At 39.1% G+C, this 19902-nt stretch overlaps 1 protein-coding gene and 2 long non-coding RNA genes across 6 annotated transcripts; 1 reads left to right on the top strand and 2 right to left on the bottom strand.

The window, feature by feature from the left end:
- Positions 1 to 400: 400 nt before the first annotated feature.
- Positions 401 to 19884, bottom strand: LOC146519617 (uncharacterized). The gene is made up of 2 exons (XR_014873656.1): positions 19144 to 19884; positions 401 to 1242 (listed from the first exon to the last, which is right to left on the bottom strand). It is a non-coding gene; the product is annotated as an uncharacterized LOC146519617 (long non-coding RNA).
- Positions 1241 to 15184, top strand: LOC146519618 (uncharacterized). 4 transcript variants are annotated; one of them, XR_014873654.1, is made up of 5 exons: positions 1241 to 3912; positions 7486 to 7619; positions 11661 to 13074; positions 14411 to 14505; positions 14606 to 15184. It is a non-coding gene; the product is annotated as an uncharacterized LOC146519618 (long non-coding RNA). The 4 variants fall into 4 exon arrangements; XR_014873652.1 differs by lacking the exon at positions 11661 to 13074 and having other exon boundaries at positions 7411 to 7619; XR_014873651.1 differs by lacking the exon at positions 11661 to 13074.
- Positions 9386 to 12136, bottom strand: LOC146519619 (uncharacterized). Its single transcript, XM_085156458.1, has 3 exons — positions 11640 to 12136; positions 11428 to 11547; positions 9386 to 10431 (listed from the first exon to the last, which is right to left on the bottom strand). Exons 1-3 carry the CDS (start codon positions 12134 to 12136, stop codon positions 9438 to 9440), a joined length of 1611 nt encoding a protein of 536 aa, XP_085012584.1. The 3' UTR covers positions 9386 to 9437.
- Positions 19885 to 19902: the final 18 nt, after the last annotated feature.

Here is a 19902-nt window from a genome sequence, read left to right on the forward strand (position 1 = left end):
GTATGTTCTTTAAAACACGGTGTGTGTTTATTAAATGTCATAATTATAATAATCCATAATTATGTGGATATGCATATTACATATATACACACAGAAGCAGACAGGATAAGACTAGTGTCATATCTGAGACAGTAACCAGGGCCGGACTGTTTCTGAAACCTCCATCATTTTCATTGTGCAACAACACGGCAGCAGAGGACAGTTTGATTTTGTTATGGGAATAAATCACTACTGGAAATCACAGGACTCAGATCAACACATGATCTGCTCAACGATCTGTGCCACAGTAAATCTCATGCAGTGCTACTTTTAAAACTCTCACATATTTGGACAATCTATAATCTTCTACCACAAAAACATACAATTGTTCATTGAAGTAAACACACAGAACAGTAGTGGATATTTTAAAAATGTGTTTATTTATTTTGATTTGCTGCTAACTGCAAGGATTTTATTTGTAGTTTTTGTAGTAGGAAGCACTGCAAAAATTACAAATAAAAAAGTGCAGTTAACAACTGCAGTGCTCTCCACTATGTAAAACCCTCACCTGAATTTTTAGGCTTTTCAGTTCAAGCCAATTAAATGAAACCCAAAAATTCAACCCCAACAATCAAATGATCCCCTATGAGCAAGCACTCTGGCAACGGTGGAGAGAAAAAACTCCCTTTTAACAGGAAGAAACCTCTGGCAGAACCAGGCTCAGGGAGGGGCAGTCTTCTGCCATGACTGGTTGGGGGCGTGAGGGGCAAAATAAAATCAAACATAAAGGAGAGCACAGCATATTTTAGAAGGGCGCCGGCCTTGAGGCAGACCGAAGAAACGGTGGATGGACAAAATCAAGGAAGATGGAGAAACCTTTGCTGAAGAACGGACCCTGCACCAGCGGGAACAGCGCCAGGATGAAGGTGGACTGTGGATGGAAAATATTATTACTGTTTTTAAGGGGTTTCTGGTCCACATCCACAATTACAGTAGGGCTGTAATTGTGGATGTGGACCAGAAGCCACAATTGTAGCAATCCCCGCTCTGTGGGGTCATGATTATTATCATGACCCCACAGAGCGGGACATTCACTTTAGCCGAAAAGCATTGCGATGGCCCAGCAAGCTGCAGGAACAACAATGGCCACTGTGGCAAGACCTAAACCTATTTTAAGTAGGCGTTTGGCACCATGACACCACGAACCATGGGTCTCAGCCTCCTCAGGTTCAGGAGCATTGCTATTTATTGTACACTGTGCTTCTTCCGCTAGGCGCTGATGATTTTCCACAGTTTTCCTGAGTTCTGCCTTTTCATTGCTATTTATTATACGCCGTGCTTCTTCCGCTAGGCGCTGATGATTTTTCATAGTTTTCCTTAGTTCTGCGTTTTCATTGCTATTTTTTATACACTGTGCTTCTTCCACTAGGCGCTGATGATTTTCCATAGTTTTCCTCTTTTTTTTTCCTCTTTTATTGTCACAGCGTGACAATAAAAGACCCTCGGCTAGCTCCAACAACGAAGCACTGCTAAAGGCTAATGCTAGCCAAACAGCCGGGTCGGTAAACCCACTGCTTGACTACGGTCATGACTACACGGCTTTTTCACTACCTCTCCCAATAACTGTGGACGTAATGGACGAGTTTCCACCTCTACCCGTCTCACCCAGCCAGTCTCCGGCGCCAAAGAAAGCCCTGCATTCAAAGGTAGATAGCGTGGATATTGTTGAAACTCTGTCAAAGCTAATTGACTATGTGCACGTTAGCATATGCTACTTCCGGTGCGGAAACTCCTGTGGGGAGCTTTGTTTCCGGTGTCCTATTCGCGCCCTGTTTACGGTCCAAAACAAGTTAAGCAAATAAATAAATAAAGCGGCGATTTACATTTCTATAGATGTCTCGGGCATTTACCCAATATATCTGTAAATGATGTTCATCGACTTGTCGATATTTTTCCCCCACGCCTCAGGGGAAAAGAGAAAATGGATTCAAATGTTATATTTCTCAGCTGTCCCTCGTTTATCGCAGGTGTTATGTTCTAAAAATAACCAGTGATAGGTGAAATCAAGTAGCCAATTTTATTTTTTGACGGTGCAAAACGTTTCGTGTACATCGTGGACATACAGCACTGCACTTCAGAGTCACACTGCTAGCGATAGATGCAGCGATTCTGTATTGTACAGGAGAGACGGAGGAGATCGTCTACAGCGATCAGGACGCAGGACGTAAAAAAGCATGCAAACTTGCACTAAAAAATCTGTGAAACAGCGAGGTGAAAGGTGAACCGCGTTATAGCGAGGGACCACTGTAATTTTGAAGGTAAGTCACAACATACCCTTCGTAAATACTAATGTATAGAAACCGTTACCAGCAATCATTAATTTTTTGTGTGGCTTTTTTTCACGGTTTGTTAACATGCTGTGTAGGTGTGTACTTGACTAGCTGATATCGACATAACGGAAAACATCTGGTTTGACTATTGTTCACCTGTAGTTTGAATGCTGAACATTTGCCTGTTTAAATCATGAGACCAGTCACTATACAGAGATGTGCTTCTGCTGCAGTGATGCAGTTCTGCTTGTGTTTAGTGATGTAAACAACTGATCGATCTAAACTTTTTAAACGTCAAAATTGATCATTAGATTTTTATGACACAACAGTGGTGAGTGTTCCCACCTTCTCCTCTTTGTAACTTAACGCGATCGTTCCGTTTTCGAGTTTTCACATCAATTTTGGAGTATATCTTTGCAGTAGCGATTGACCGCAAAGTAAAGCTACCGGAAATGTACAACCCCACATCCGGTCTCAAACCAGGAAGTTAGCATTTTCTCGTGCACAGGGTCAATTAACGAAAGAATGGATGACCTGGATCAGAAAAACTGGACTTTGCATGTGAAGAGATAAAAGATGTCAAATGCAGAGTGGGCACTTTGGAGCAGAAAATCTCCAAAGAGGAAGAGCGTATGACCAGCAAAGAATCACAGATCACGAGCGATACTCCAGACGGTGAAACCTCAGGCTGTTTGGTGTCAAGGAAGAGCAACAGGATGATACATGGAGAGTTGCTGTTGAGATTTGTCAGGCCTGTTGCCTGAATGTAAAAATCAACTTTCTGACACTGTACATCGGGTCGGCTCCAAACGCCCAAACAACATCAGTCCCAGACCTATTATCATCCAGTTCATCTCCCGCAGAACCAGAGATGTCTTGGCTGCTTTCCACAGGCTATCTCCATTCTTAAAGGAGAACCGGGACCTGAAGTTGGCTGAGGACCTTTCCTGAGAAGAGAGGGAGCGCCGCAGCAAGATGTGGCCTATTATTGAGAAGGCTCGCAGAGAAAATAAAAAGGCCTATTACGTCGGATGCCGGGGTTTTGTTAATGGGACGGAGGTTTTCCCGTCTTCAGAATGAGAGGTGAATACGGGGGAGCTAAGGAATAGAAAAGTCCCTACAATGTTGCACAGTTGTTTGGACTTGGTTGAATGTTTTTCATTGATCCTTCTGATGTTTTGGATCATTAAGTCTATGCTTCATTTATATTTCGAGGACACTTTAAGTTTCAGCACCTGAGTTGTACCTTAAAAAATATTTCTTGTATTTATGCCGAGTTATTTTCATCCCTGCAATGCTCGGTCCCTTAGTGAGGTTTATTTTTTTGTTAAGCACACAATATTGGTTCCTTAAATTTCTAGCGGTTTATTTTGTGTTTTCTTAATTGTCATTTTCTATTGTTTCCCTTAATGCCAGGGGGTTGAGACAGATCTGTAAACGTAAAGCCTTATTTTGTTTGGTAAGAAATATAAAAGTGATTTTTGTTTTTTCCAAGAAAGCCATTCTGTATCTGCTGATGTGAACTTCTGGAAGTCTCAGTGGGGTAACGATGTTTGGTATTCGCACGCCACAGAGAGGTCAGCTGGGGTCACAACACTCAAAGGTAGCTTCGGAGGTATTGTTCTACATTCAGATTGTGACTCTTTGGGTCATTATATTTGTCTGGTAGTAGAATACAATCACTCCATTTTCAGAATTTTGCTTATTTTTTCCGCATAGAAAAAAGTAGATCTAAAGCCAATACTATTCATAAATTGAATATAAATGGTACAGTCAGTGATGATGCAAAAATTATCTCTCGATTTTGTTGTAATTTCTACTCAAAGTTGTATGAATCCAATTATAACGCAAAGGTCGCTACCCAATTTATTGACTCTGTAAATAATGTTGAAATGATTAAAAGTGCTGATAGGCTTTTTTGTGACAGTCCAATTACTGAAAAAGAGATATTGACATCTATTGAATTTCTTAAAAACAACAAATCTCCAGGCACAGATGGGCTGGTGGCTGAATTCTATAAATCATTTTCTTCTCATCTTGCATCCTTTTTGTTGCAGGTTTATAATGAAAGTATTGAAAGGGGCACTCTTCCCCCCAGCCTTACTCAAGGACTTATTACTTTAATTCCCAAACCTAAGAAGGACCTACTTTTTATAGACAACTGGAGACCAATAAGCCTCCTATATAATGATTATAAAATATTAGCTCTATTGCTAGCTAGAAGAATGAAATATATTTTGGATGATATTGTAGATTAGACACAGTCTGGATTTATGACAAACATACACATCTCCAATAATATTAGACTCATCTTGGATATTCTGGACTACTCAGCATTAATATCTGATCACTCATTTATCCTTCTCCTGGACTTCTATAAAGCCTTTGACTCAATTGAGCATGAATTTATATTTCTTACACTTTCTTACACAGAAATTTGGTTTTGGTGATATCTTCTGCTAAGATATCAAAACTCTGTATTCCAATGCTAATAGTTCTATTAGAATGAAAAATGGCACCACTTCTCGTTTTAGTCTTAATCGAGGGGTACGCCAGGGTTGCCCAATTAGCCCTTATCTTTTTTTTACTTTGCACCCAAATTCTTGCCTCTCATATTTCGAATAGCACTGTGAAAGGTATAAATATAGCAGACAGAGATTGTCATCAGTCAATTGGCAGATGATACCACAATTTTTCTTAAAAATGCCAGCCAAGTGCCAATTGCTTTACATGTAATAGAAGATTTCTCAAAAGGGTCTGGATTGGTGCTAAACTTAAATAAATGTCAATTATTACCTGTCAAAGAGTGTAATGTTCAGAGTATTTGTAATATAACAGTTAAAAATGAAGCAACATATTTAGGTCTGATTATCTGCAAAGATCCAAAAGACAGAATTTCACTACATTTTCCCCCAATTATTAAAAAATCTCAAACCAATTTAAATCAATGGTTGCAGAGAGATTTAAGTTTAAGAGGAAGGGTATTGCTCTCAAAAGCAGAAGGTCTGTCTCGACTGACTTATGCAGCAATTTCTCTGCATGTGGACGGCAAAACTTGTAAGGATATTGACCGAATGCTCTTCAACTTCCTCTGGAAAAACGGGACACATTACATCAGAAAAAGTGTAGTGATGAATGACTATGAACACGGTGGTCTCAATGTTTTGGATTTTACTACTCTAAACAATACATTTAAGATTAATTGGGCTAAACATTTTCTTAAAAATCCAATATCCATTTGGAATTTTATTCCTCACCACATTTTCTCTAAGTTTGGTGGTCTAAATTTTATCTTTGGTTGTGATTATAATATAGATAAGCTTCCAGAAAACTTGTCGATGTTTCACAAACAAGTTCTATTAGCTTGGTCCCATATATATATATATACTCAACTTTACACCCCATACGTATTTAATTTGGAATAATAGGAACATAGTGCATAAAAATAAATCATTATTATTTTTCTATGTGGGTTGAGAAACGGATTGTTTTAGTGAATCAGCTGTTTAATCCTAATGGGCAGCTTATGTCCTATTCAGAATTCTTAAACACCTATAAATTTCCAGCCACACCCAAAGAATATGCCATATTATTTGATGCAATACCTACGGGTATTATAATGCTTTTTAAAGGTATTCAACCTTGCATATCTTCTGTTTCTCCCCCCAACCCTTTGGATTCACACATAGGAAGAATCTGTCTAACAAACCATAGTAAAAGTAATAAGAATATTCATGCTTTGTTCCAGACAGAATCTCTAACTATTCCACATGTGGTCTCTTATTGGAATTCTTTTGTCAGTGACAGTGGACAATTCCTAACAAGTATCTGGTAACAAATAAAGTGAAGGAAGTCTCATTTAAGTCTAATTTAAAATACTGCATAAATTTTATCCTGCTAATCATTATATGACAAAGTTCAAAAGGGACATAAATGTGAACTGTGGATTTTGTGGAAGCCATCCTGAGACTGTGCAGCACCTCTTCTGGATCTGTTCATACGCTAGAACATTTTGGAAAGACTACACCCCCTGTGATATATTAATTTTGCCCTGGTTGTATACACGTTCTGTATACTGTTTCTCAATAAAGTTTAATAATAATTTTTAAAAAAAGGATCAAAGAGCGCTGTGGATCATTCTGCGCATGCTCAGATCATACATAATGAAATGAAATTTATTTTTAAATACTTTGCTTTATTTTTGCACAATGGGAGGAGGCGCTGTCGCGTCGTCCATCTTTTATACAGTCATTGGTTAAAATCATTAAATAAATATATTAACTGTAAATCATTTATACTATTTTAACATATATTTAGAGTAACTGCAGAAAAAACACTGCAGTACATCACACATTAACAAATCAGTGTGAATGCTGATTAAGCATTATGAAACACGTAGTGTAGTCCTTATTATGCCATTATACAACAAAAGCACACGAGTGAGAAGAAAGCAATCGTTGCAAATGTCATACATTATTTGATAGATGTAAGCTGTATGAATATGATATTACTAAAGACAATGTACTCATAGGTGATTTAGACTCATTGACGTACTGTTGCTGTCCCCAGAAAGGCAAAGTAACTAACATTCTCGGACTTTTTCCGCATGTAAAAATGAAATTGCATTTGTGATGAGATGATGGATTGTATGTTTGTCGGGAAATTTTTGGGAAGAAAAATGAGAAAATATTTGTTGTATTTCAGCATTTTCAAACACTGGTTCAACTTGGACAACTTGATTAGTGTTTTAGTTTGTTTTCCACGTTCACAAAATCGTTTCAGTTTTAATTATTTCTCAAAAGTCTATTTTTTTTATATTTATTTTAGTAAACAACATTATTTTTCACAACTAGTTTTAGCTTTTAGTTTCGTTTTGGTTTAACCTGGGAAGAAGCACCAATTAGCTGGCACGAACCGTAGCATAATTCCCCCACTGTAATTCCCCACAGCCGAGCTGCACAGTGCCAAGGCGACAGCGTATGCTTGAACGCTGAAGCCGTGTCCCTGCCGTGTTTCCTCACTGTAGCCGAGCTATTCGCTAGCCGGCAGCTGCACAGCATGGTCCGACCGGCGCATAACCTCTTTTTTTTTTTTTTCGAAGCGATATGCCGGGGAAGGGGGACCAACCAAGGGGAAGCAACGGCCAGCTAGGGGGAACCAAGCTAAGGGATACCAGGGGAATACCGGGGCTACCAGGGGAATACCGGGGCTACCAGGGGAATACCGGGGCCACCTAGAAGGGAGAGAGACATCGCCCACGGAGGATGCCGAAGCAAGCTCTAACAGACGCAAGCACACAGTACTCTCAAGGTAAGCACGCACACACACACCAAGTGGAGATCAAACAATCAGATCAAACAGGGATTAGATGATTTACAGTTGGCTGACATCATAGAAGTAGACACCTTTTTAAATCTGTTCTCAAACCTAAAGCAACCTGTTACACTTTTGTTTGGTTTGCAAGCTTCAGATTAAAATCTTCCCACAGCTGTGGTTACAGCCCGAGAGGCAGAGATCTGATATAGGCACATCCTGCTGAAGATAAAGTAAATTCAAACAATGGTGAAAGTAATTTTTTTTTTCACATAGTGTTTAACATGACTATTACTGATATAACCTCACAGGTACACCTTGTTGTTACTACGTTGGACCCCTCTTGCCTTCAAAACTGCCTTAATTTTTGTAAAAAAGTAAAGAGGTTTTGTAAGCCACACATTACTTTAGTCAAGTATGTACATTTAAACATGGTTTTAGCTTTCAAAGAGCAATACAAAGAACTGAATAACAATAAAAATTCACATATTTTATTACTTAAAATATATATATATTGCCCGGATCAACAAGGTCCACGTCAGGTGTTGAGGAACCAGGGCACCCTGACGAGAAGTGGGCTACTGGAACAAGAAGGCATCGGTGGGCAAGAGACGAAAACAGGGCGTTGTTGGAATGCTACTACGCAAGTAACCCTGGCAGAAGGGGTTACATGAATAGGATGAGGGACCTATGGATTCTTCGATACCCAACATCCACAATGACGGCAAAACAACTAGTAGCTCAGTGTTCCAACATTCGAAAGAAGGGACTGCTCTCACAGCTAGAGATTGATGAGGTACAACATAAATGCTACGGCAAGGGGGAGCCAGGACGCCAGGTCAGGGGGGGAGATATCATCACCCCCACCCAAGATTGGGTACCAAGCCCCAAGTGCGATACGGGAAGGATCGTTGAGTGCGAGAGAAACTGACCTGAAAGATCATGGCCAAGCTTGAAACCTGGACCCCCCCGTAGCCGGTTACCAAGATTACGTGAAGTACCCTCAGAAGGTCTGCTAGATGATGTTAATGCACTACGGACGATACCTACAGCCACAATTACCGACACTAACAAGCTGATATATATATATATATATATATATATATATATATCAGCTTGTTAGTGTCGGTAATTGTGGCTGTAGGTACAATTACTGCCCTGGGCTGCCCTTTTCAGCCCAGGGCAGCTGTGACAAATAAACGTACAGGTTTTACTCTAAGGACAATATGCACATATACCAACAATGACCTTGTTAAATACTGTAGCAATAAAATTAAGAGCATCACAGTTGTGGGAATTCTGTTTTGCTTCATCTGGAAGATATCATCATCATCATCATATATTTGCCTTTGAAACTGTAATTACAGCTGTCACATGTTTTATAAGTGAAGCTTGCAAATGTGTAAGAGGCCACTGGAAAAGGTATCCATGTTTATCACATTATCAGAGAGTCTGACTAAATGTTCTGAAAAAATTTAAATTCTATTTTTATGTAAAATATTGATTCTTAAACAAGAAAAACTACAACATCTATTTTTTTGTTTTAGTTTTCATCTAGTATTAAATCAACCACATCAACCACAGGCATAGCTTTTTAATTATATTCACTAAAACAATTCTGGATATTAACACATTTCACTGGATAAGTTAAAACTTTATATATCAACAGAGGGAAAATTTAAGGATACACGTATTTATACAAAAAGAAACAGACTACATTTACATTATGATCATTACATGTGATTAGTGCTGCTGTTATGAGTCGAGCACTTCAGTGATCAGTAATTTACAACTGTTTCATTGCAGTTTTTTTAATCATTCAGCAGATGGTTCTACCCTTTCTGCTTCACTCTGTTTCTTCACCTCCATCTCCAGATAAATTGGAGTCTCCAGGACAGCCTTCTTTTTTTCTGATGTTGGCAAACCTTCATTCAGAGAGTCATGCATCTTCTGCCATGAGTCGATCTCTGAACGCCAAAGTGCAGCTCTGGCTCTGATGAATTGTGAGACTTCAGTCTCGCTGCCTTTAGCCAGACTGATGCTGTCTTTACAGATGAAGAAAATATCCATGCCGAGGAGGAGAGCATTAACTGCAATGAGACCTGCTCTTGCTGACATGGAGAATGCAAGGGTCCCTTTGGCTGCTGCCTGACCAATATCTGGGATATCTGAAGCCACCCTGGGTGCATTACGTAACGCTTGTCCTTCTTGAGCCACAACTTTCCCAGCACTCATGAGCAGCTCTTCAGTTTGTAACACCTTAACAGCAGAAGCGGCATCAACAAGTGCATCAATATCCTTTCCAATAGTACCAGCGTTAGCTGCAATCTTGCCAACTCCCACAACCATATTTATGTCAAGTGCGTCCAGTTTGGCGATGGTTTGACTGGTAACCTCCTCCAGACAACTCTGGAGACTCTGTACATCCTCCATAAAGTTCTTGAAGACTTCAGAGGCTTTCTTTCGTTGTGTAGCATTTACTCCAACCTCTGTTGCAGTGGTCACAACGCTGTTGACTCCACTGGTGATTCCCAGCCCGACTCCAGTCATTGTCAAAGCTAGAGAAACTCTTGCTGTGAAAGGAATTAATGCCAAACCAACAATGGACAGCACACCTCCAACTGCCCCCACGGAACCGCCTGCCACACTGGAAATCTTTGCCCCCTTATTCATTTTGTCTAACTGAACAGCTGTCTCCTCCAGCTCCAGAAACTGCAGCATGGTGGGCTGTCGCTTGTCAAACTCGCTAATGAACCCATGGCACGGTTCCTCCTGGAACAAGAACACCATTCGGAACTGCTCGTTCATCCTGAGAGAAGAAATTTAAAAAGAATTAGTGGGGTGACACATTTTAAAATGTCAGCATGTTATTGCAATATTAACAATATTTGGGTTTAGCTTTTAAGGCTACATGACCAACAAAAACATGTCATGTGTCCTGCAAAACATTTTTTTGGTTGCAGGGATAAAAGTCCTCCGTGCAGCCCATGAACAAGACTAAAGGTTTAACCTCCTACGACCCAAACTCTTTCAAGTCATGCATTTTTAATTTCTCTTTGCTATTTGGGCTGATTGGGACCTGATGAATGTAAAAACAAAGAATTACCTGATTTTTTTTTTTTACCTGATTTTTGTTTCTGAGAGAAATGAGATCCACATATGAGGACATTTGTTTTAAATTTTGATAGAACAGTGGCAGTATAATGTCCTCGTAAGTGGATATTAGGACTTTGTAGAGCAAAATTTTGTATTTTGGTCTAGACAACCCAAAATGTGATCTCCACATATGTGGACGCCAGGTCCTAGGAGGTTAAGAAACATCTACACTGGCTTCACTTTTCAGATCCAGAAGCTACATCATTTTTTTTGTATAGTGTAGTGTCCAGGCAAGCATGTTTATCAGGGGTCTCGAACTCCAGGCCTCGAGGGGCAGTGTCTTGCAGGTTTTAGATGTGTCCTTGATCCAACACAGCTGATTTAAATGGCAAAATTATCTCCTCAACTTGTCTTGAAGTTCTCCGGAGGCCTGCTAATGAACTAATCATTTGATTCAGGTGTGTTGGCCCAAAGTGAGATCTAAAACCTGCAGGACACCGGCCCTCGAGGCCTGGAGTCCAAGACCCCTGATGCACTATGAGTGAAACTGGTCTCACTGCAGCGGCAATGTCTACGTCACAGCACCAACATCAAAGGACATCTTATGCAGGCCTGTAGGACACCAGCAGTATCTGACCCCTGAGATGAAAAAAACAAACAAACAAAACAAGCTCTGTGCTGACACATATTTTGGAACAGAAAAACTTACCTGATCTCATCAAGCTGATTTACGTGATCAAGCATTCTCTGTATGTCATCCTCAGACAAATCCACATCAAGATCAACCACAGTTTCTACAGCCATCTTCAGACCAAAGTCACTGAAGCAGCTGTGAAGAACGCATGTCAACTTATTTTATACAATAGATGATACTTAATGTGAAAAATTCCTTAATATTTTGTATATTATTTATTTGTTTACCTTTTGTCCAACTTCTCACAGATTGTCTTGGAGGTCTGTATGTATCTGTCTAGCTGATATGATGGGACTTCCATATTCTGGAGTTTGGGAAGGAAGAAGGCGTTGTCGTCTCTTTTAAACTCCAGCAGCAGAGGACAGATTCCTCGTGCAGCCAAGATGACAGCCTGAACATACTCAGGACTGATCCCTTCTGGAAGGTGTAACACCTGGTTCTCCGTGAACACATGCAGCGAGGTCACTGCCAGCTTCTCCACTGCATCCAGGAAGCTGCTGAGACTCTCCAGGCCACTTGCAGTGTCCTTCAACACTTCGACCAGCTCATTCTCCAGCTCTGCACACTTGCTGTCTACATTCACAGTCACCTTGCTCTTCATATACTCCACAAAGGCTTTACCTTTTTCCTCTGATTTAGTAACATGGTTGATGTTTAGGTCAAGTGCGTCAAGTCTATCTTTGATATCGCTCATCATTTCTACCTCGGTGTCTCTCCAGAGCATCCATTTAGAGAAGATCTCACAGAATGCTCTGACTGTGTGGATGTAGGTGAGGGTGTCTGTGGTGTAGCGGTATAAGGCCTCCTGTAGCTCCTTTCTGTAACACAAAGCATCATCTGTTTGTGAGGTTTCTAGGGGAATTCAAACAAAACTTGTACATGACAGCTCGGTCGCAGAGCTCAGTAAAAAGTGCACTACAGAACAACTTTAATAGTTTAAACACTTTTATTTAAAATGTACAGCACAGCACAGAGTCCAACACAAACCAAAAAATACTTCAGATTTTATTTTGCTAGTAGTGCTAAGTGGGTAGGCACTTGGTCCACAATAGCTAATATTAGAGATTTTGTACCAAAAATTCAATTTGTGGAAGAATCTTTGTTTAATCTTGGGCTAACATCTCACAGGATTGTCTTTCTCTTTTTAAGTTCCCTTTCGCACTATCCCTCTTCCCTTCTGTTTTTCTTTTCCTTCATCTTTCTGTCTCCCTTTCCTATCCCTCAGTCATGTCTGTCTCGTCTGTAACAACTGAAAATAAAATAAAGTAAATAATAACAACAAAGGTTGATCAAATGGACCAATACGGCAAGGCCGTGATGACCATTTGGCAAAGTAAATCCATTGGGTATCCTTGTTGGTCTTCAGACAACAATTCTGACGGCTAAAGAACCAAATGGGACAGGCAAAAAAAAAAATCCTTCCACTACCATGACCTGGATGACTGAGAGCCTACACCGATGTCTCACTGTGGATTTGATGCAGGATCCAAAATAATCATATAGATTTTCTTCATAGTCAGTTTGAAGTAATGATAACGGGGTTGTTTTTTTTTGGGGTTTTTTTTTAAGTGACAAGAGTGCCCAGGGGAAAGCAAAAGATGGCAACAAGTGTCAGCACTCTTTGGCACCAAAGGACAGTCCTACTCCTTCTTAAGACTGATGGTAAAAATGTAGATTTGGTATTAATGTACCCTTTAAACATTTCTATGTTTGTTTTGTAATTTAAGTACTTGAAATCTTTTTGAACCATTTTTAGTAGGTATACTATTACACAGTTGGGGTTTGTTATATTGTCTCTATTGTTCTAGTTCTTGTTTTTATTCTAAAGATGCACTAATATTACAGAGATTTAAATAACATGCAAATAAACCTCAGCAAAGGTTTGTCATTGTTTGATTAACAAAGAGTCTCCCGGTTGTGGACTTTTGTTAGCTCAGATACACAAACTGGTTTTGTACCAACAAAGGCCTGAAAGTCCCTATTTTGTATTTTACTAGCTGTTTTTATAATATAACCACTAGATGGCGCCAAATTACAAAAGGCTATGGCTCAGTAAATTGAGTTATTAGGACAGGTTTTAATAAAATGGTGCTGTTGCTGTACACCAACAGAAGATATAGCTCTTCTTCTTTGGCTGTGTACTGTGTATATTGTGCTTCATCCGTTTCTAATTTATTTAAACATGAATATTTGTCACCCATTTCCTGTCCTGATGGGACTTTTATTACTTATTATAAAGCCCGACTTCAGACATGCATAAGCAGGTAACATTAATGTGACTAAGTCATTTTGCCCTTTTGTTCAGGCCTCAATGGTTAGAGTGGTAGAAAAACACCTGGGATATTAATTAGCAGCACACTCATTATCAGATTGTTAATATTAATGCAACAGTGCTCATGTATCATGTCTGTTACAGTTGCAGTGTTTATGACTTAACCACAGACTTTGTCCTTTAATACATCTCTGTATAAAGTTTTTCTATAGCCCCTCCAAACGTTTATGTAAGGAGTCAATGTGATTGAAAGAAAGAAAAAAGCAAAGATATGTTTTTTGGGGAGTGGACATTGCATATTTGTACATTTTTTAGGTTTAAAAAGATTAAAATATAAAAAAAAATAAAAATAACATGAAAACTTGGATGTAACCGGAACTGAAGCTGATTAAAGTGAAAGAGTAGATACTATATTAAGGAAGACAATGTAAATGATATTGTAAAGTCATTAAAACAGAATACTCTGATTAAAAGAAACATGTAATTGGGTAGGATAATAATAATAATAATATTAAAAAACATGTACATGATGGGTATGTATACTTGTACCCAGAATTTAACAACTATAAAGTTGTAGCATGCCAGACCATCTTGATTGAATGTAACTTCGCTCCACGCAAGTTTTATGGTAGACATATTCATATTGGTATCTAATAAATGATTAATTCTTAGATTTTATCGAACGTTAATTTATAAATTGTTTCTGTCTTGATGTGTTTGTTTCAGAAAATGCAAGATGAAATTATTCAGTCAGCAAGACACTTGCTGCAGTTGCTGACATCATCCAACTGAACTGCTGCTGTGATGAATCATAATACAAGGTTTACTTTAGCAAGACTTATGAGTTAATGCTACATTTAACTAAATTGTTATATATTTTTTGTGTCCAATATTGTCTCCATATGATTTTGTTTTTTGCAGCATCTTGCAGAGAACAGAGTCAAGGTGGCCAGGGTACCAGCTTGGTCAACCCTGAAAGACCATTCGTTCATCAAGAAATGACCAGGTGAAAAAGTCATAAACTAAACACTCTGCATGAGCATGGAATTTAGGATGCAACTTTATATCTTACCTGCTCTACAGTCAGGGCTTGAATTACAACAACAGTAAATCACATAAAAAAAATATACTTTTGGTAGTTCTGCGTCTCTGTCTCTCTCCTCCAAACCCAGATGGCTGCTGGTACTGAACCGGGTTCTGCTGGAGGTTTCTTCTTGTTAAAGGGGAGTTCCTCTGCACTGTCACTTCATGCTGCTCAGTGTGAGGGATTGTTGAGGTTGAGTCCATATGTCCTGCGAACAACTGCTGGGCAATGACACCATGCAATCTTCTGGGATTCTTCAGATAGAAAACCTGTGAACTGCACTTGTCCTTGGTCTTCACAGCTCACCTTTTTACTGTTTATTGAATCAAAATGCTCCAGTGACATGGATTCTACATTGTAACTGATGTGATGTTCTATAAAGTGGTTTTAATAAAATAAAATAAAAAAAAAAAAAAGGCAAAAATTTGTTTGTTTCTTTATTCAATTTTTGAACTGATACTCACTCAGTACATATTCAGTAAATGCAAATTATTTACACGGCAGTGCACTACAGGCATAAATCTAGACCCCTAGATAAAACATTATGGCATTATAGCAGTGACAACTCCTCCACAGTAGCAGGTGGGATTTTTCTTTTTTGAGGACAGCTCCTTTTACCTGTCACTACAGATGGTCTGTTTATGTTTTGATCAAGAGCCTTTTTTTGGGCAGCTGAAGAGGAGAAGTCTATCTTATGGCCAACCTCTGACTGTATCTTGGTCATATTACCCAGCAAAACCCAGTATGGAGGTTCATCTGTAACAGTCCTTGTGCCACAGATCAACACTGTTGCTTCTACATTAAACAGAAGAGCAGCGACATGACTGCAGGTCTCCGCGACTCCGGCCTTACAGGTGCAGTGGGCGGCTTCAACCTTCCCTGTGATGCTCACAGTGACCCATGGCTGCAATGCTGGTTCATTCAGTCTTTGAGAGTGCAGGACCTGAAACACACAAAGTTAATTTAAAGACAAGAACTATCAGCCAAGGCCGACATAAATGTGTTTTATCTACTTAATCATTAATGTAACAAAGTGTTTAGAAAGTTAGCACATACATGTAATTTTTCATTTCTTTATGTGTCCATCTATAGAACGCTGCATGTTATAGTGTAAATCTGCCTGTTCTCTCTCAGAAACCTGCCTGCAGAAAATGAACCTAAAGGATGTAATGCAAGGATGTCATCACTTTAGAGATGGAGAAAGCATAAAGTGACAATTATGAATCACTTAATATGATAAGGAGATTCTGCAGGTCATTAATCAATGTATAAAATTAAAATAAAATGTATTTTTAGTGACACAAGATACAAATATGGAAGCAAGATGTATAATCGCTCAGTTTGGGGAAATTGTGGGTAGCCTGCAAGGGCCTCAACCTCTCCATTCCCACAATGTGCAACAAATGGGCACAGCTGATCTTCAACAGTGGAAAATCGGCCAGTTACTTCCACCTTTAACGCAGCTTGTAGTCTTGGAGAGCAGCACACCAAAACTGCATGCACAACTTCTGCTAACAGTGGAAACGGATTAAGAAATCCATGCAAACAGATTCATAAACCGAAAGAATATTATTTTACAGGATTAATGATCATATCAGCCGCTGGCTGATCACAAACCCTGAGGGTGTATACAAGAAGCAGAGGGAATATCCCATTTAAGTTTAGATTGTATTTGTAAAGATATTGACCATATCCTTTTCTGAAAGTGTGGATATAATGGATGGGGTAAGGTACTGACATGCTACAACTTTATAGTTGTTAAATTCTGGGTACAAGTATACATACCCATCTTGTACATGTTTTTTAATATTATTATTATTATCCTACCCAATTACATGTTTCTTTTAATCAGAGTATGCTGTTTTAATGACTTTACAATATCATTTACATTGTGTTCCTTACATTTTCCCTAATCGTATGTTATATTAATCCTATATTTCCGTTTTAATATTTCTAATGTTTGCCTTGTTTTCTTCACTGTCTGGTCTGCCTCTGTCTTGCCTGTATGGATGCATTTACACCTAAATGTCCCCAACAAAGGATGTTTTAATTCACCACTATTCCAGTGAAACACAAGTCTCCCATCTTCCTGCTACCGGTCTCGAGTTTTTGTTCACCAAAGCACACACCAACTTCATACTGACGGACAGATCACTGCCCTTTTGCCGCCTTGTGGCTTTGGTTCACTTCACCTCACTCTTCCCCATTCTTGTCATTAAATCAGGCCGTTCTGCAACCATGGCAGCCATTCACTCTATGGCTTTATTCATGCTGTATTTTACCCCTTCACCAAAGGCCGTTCTCGTTTCCAACATTATATTTGCAGTGTTCGTCTATCTATCAATATCTGCGGAGTCTTTGTTTTTTTTACAAGTATCCTATTTTCTAAAGCACAGCATGTAAAGGGTAGCTCGGTTAGCAAGATGCTAGCATGTAGCGCTTAGTGAGACACGCCTCAGACGAGTTGAGCAAAGACCCCGTCTGTGTACTTTATACGTGAGCAACGGATTTAAATAAAATTAACGTTTCAAAAGACAAACTTGAAGATAAAAAACAATATACTTACCGGAGAACCGCCAGGGTTTGCCGCTTCCATCTTGCTGCTCCTAAATTCAAAACTGCCTCTGCAGACAGGCAGGGGAGGCGTGGAAATTGTATTCGAGTTAGTCAAACGTTTTCCTTAGTTCGAGTAGATGATGATAAAATAAAATAAAAAATAAATGGGATTTTAAGCAGGACTACGCGTTCTGTAATGATCTCTATTTAGGAGAAAAACTTAATCACTCACCTTTAAACAGCTCTCTTTTAGGAGACACACTGCTGGCTAACGGTGTCATGTGATCAAACAGCGTAATTTAATTGGCTGAGAGCCGCTCGACTCGATCTAGTGCTGATTGCTCTGGCTTGGGTCATTCAAGTTCATCACTTTTGCAGTTGTATTTTTGCAGGTGAATTTTTTGCAGGTGAATTTTTGCAGGTGAATTTTTTGCAGGGAAATTTAGAGGATAAAAATTCAGTGTTATAAATTCAATGTCTAAAAATACTTGAATTCTGATGATGCTATATTTCTTCCATACAATTTGCTATTGCAATAAACTATTATTTATTTATCCACACTTAACAACTCTTGCACTTAATCTATAATAAAATGATGACAAAAAATATAATGAAATATATTTGAAATAAAAATTTAATACAATCAGTTTCTTAATGTATGTTCTTTAAAACACAGTGTGTGTTTATTAAATATCATAATTATAATAATCCATAATTATGTGGATATGCATATTACATATATACACACAGAAGCAGACAGGATAAGACTAGTGTCATATCTGAGACAGTAACCAGGGCCGGACTGTTTCTGAAACCTCCATCATTTTCATTGTGCAACAACACGGCAGCAGAGGACAATTTGATTTTGTTATGGGAATAAATCACTACTGGAAATCACAGGACTCAGATCAACACACGATCTGCTCAACAATCTGTGCCACAGTAAATCTCATGCAGAGCTACTTTTAAAACTCTCACATATTTGGACAATCTATAATCTTCTACCACAAAAACATACAATTGTTCATTGAAGTAAACACACAGAGCAGTAGTGGATATTTTTAAAATGTGTTTATTTATTTTGATTTGCTGCTAACCGCAAGGATTTTATTTGTAGTTTTTGTAGTAGGAAGCACTGCAAAAACTACAAATAAAAAAGTGCAGTTAACAAAAGCAGTGCTCTCCACTATGTAAAACCCTCACCTGAATTTTTAGGTTTTTCAGTTCAAGCCAATTAAATGAAACCCAAAAATTCAACCCCAACAATCAAATGATCCCCTATGAGCAAGCACTCTGGCAACGGTGGAGAGAAAAAACTCCCTTTTAACAGGAAGAAACCTCTGGCAGAACCAGGCTCAGGTAGGGGCAGTCTTCTGCCGTGACTGGTTGGGGGTGTGAGGGGCAAAATAAAATCAAACATAAAGGAGAGCACAGCATATTTTAGAAGGGCGCCGGCCTTGAGGCAGACCGAAGAAACGGTGGATGGACAAAATCAAGGAAGATGGAGAAACCTTTGCCGAAGAACGGACCCTGCACCAGCGGGAACAGCGCCAGGATGAAGGTGGACTGTGGCTGGAAAACATCATTATTATTTTTTTAAAGTATAATTAAAGTAAATAAGTAGTAATACTAGTAAAGTATAATTGTGGGTAACTGTTAACTATAACAGTTACCCACAATTATAGCGCTCTGTCCCGCTCTGTGGGATCATGATAATAATCATGATCCCACAGAGCGGGACATTCAGTTCAGCCGAAAAGCTGTGAGATGGCCCAACAAGCTGCAGGAACAACAATGGCCACTGCGGCAAGACCTGAACCTACTAGTAGGCGCTGTTTATTTGCCACAGTTTTCATGAGATCTGCGTTTTCTTTCCTAAGTTTTTTGAGCTCTTGCCTGAGATCTTCGTTTTCTTTCTTAATATTTTTCAGGTCTTCAATGGCGTCTGACTTTTTTTTCTCACTATTTTCGAGCTCTTGCTTGAGATCTGCGTTTTCTTTCTTAATATTTTTCAGGTCTTCAGTGGCTTCTGACTTTTTTTTCTCACTATTTTCGAGCTCTTGCTTGAGATCTGCGTTTTGTTTGTTAATATTTTCGAGGCCTTCAATGAGTTCTGACTCGTCTTTCTTACTATCTTCGAGCTGTTGCTTGAGATCTGCGTTTTTTTCCCTACTATCTTCGAGCTGTTGCTTGAGATCTGCGTTTTCTTTTTTAATAACTTTAATTAGAAGTGCTATGTTTCTGTGAACTTGAGACATACTCGTCTCAACAGCCTGAAACTGCACTGTTGGTGACTCATCTCCACTATCACTTCCAGAAGGTAAGTTATTTAATGAGTCCTGTGACATTTTTTAAAGGTTTAAGGCACGGTCTCACGGGTTAAATACGTATTAGCTTTGTCTAAAACAACGGTCTGTTTCTGAAAATGCTCCAATGTAAACCGTTAAAGGAGCTCCCTATTTAAGCACTAGCAGAGAACGTGACGTCGAACGTGACGTCAGAATGGTCCTTTGTGAAGATCAAAGGATCAAAGAGCGAGGGGGCGTTCCCAGATGGCCGAGAAAGTACACGCTTAGGG

This window comes from Neolamprologus multifasciatus, chromosome 4 (assembly GCF_963576455.1).
Source record: "Neolamprologus multifasciatus chromosome 4, fNeoMul1.2, whole genome shotgun sequence".
In the NCBI taxonomy this organism is placed as follows: domain Eukaryota; kingdom Metazoa; phylum Chordata; class Actinopteri; order Cichliformes; family Cichlidae; genus Neolamprologus; species Neolamprologus multifasciatus.

Excerpts from the sequence above, each read along its gene's own strand:
- LOC146519619 (XM_085156458.1), bottom strand. The coding sequence starts at position 12,136 with ATGCTCTGGAGAGACACCGAGGTAGAAATGATGAGCGATATCAAAGAT. Across the intron at positions 11,548-11,639 it reads TGTGAGAAGTTGGACAAAAG|CTGCTTCAGTGACTTTGGTC; the intron begins GTAAACAAATAA and ends CGTTCTTCACAG. Across the intron at positions 10,432-11,427 it reads AATCAGCTTGATGAGATCAG|GATGAACGAGCAGTTCCGAA; the intron begins GTAAGTTTTTCT and ends TTCTTCTCTCAG.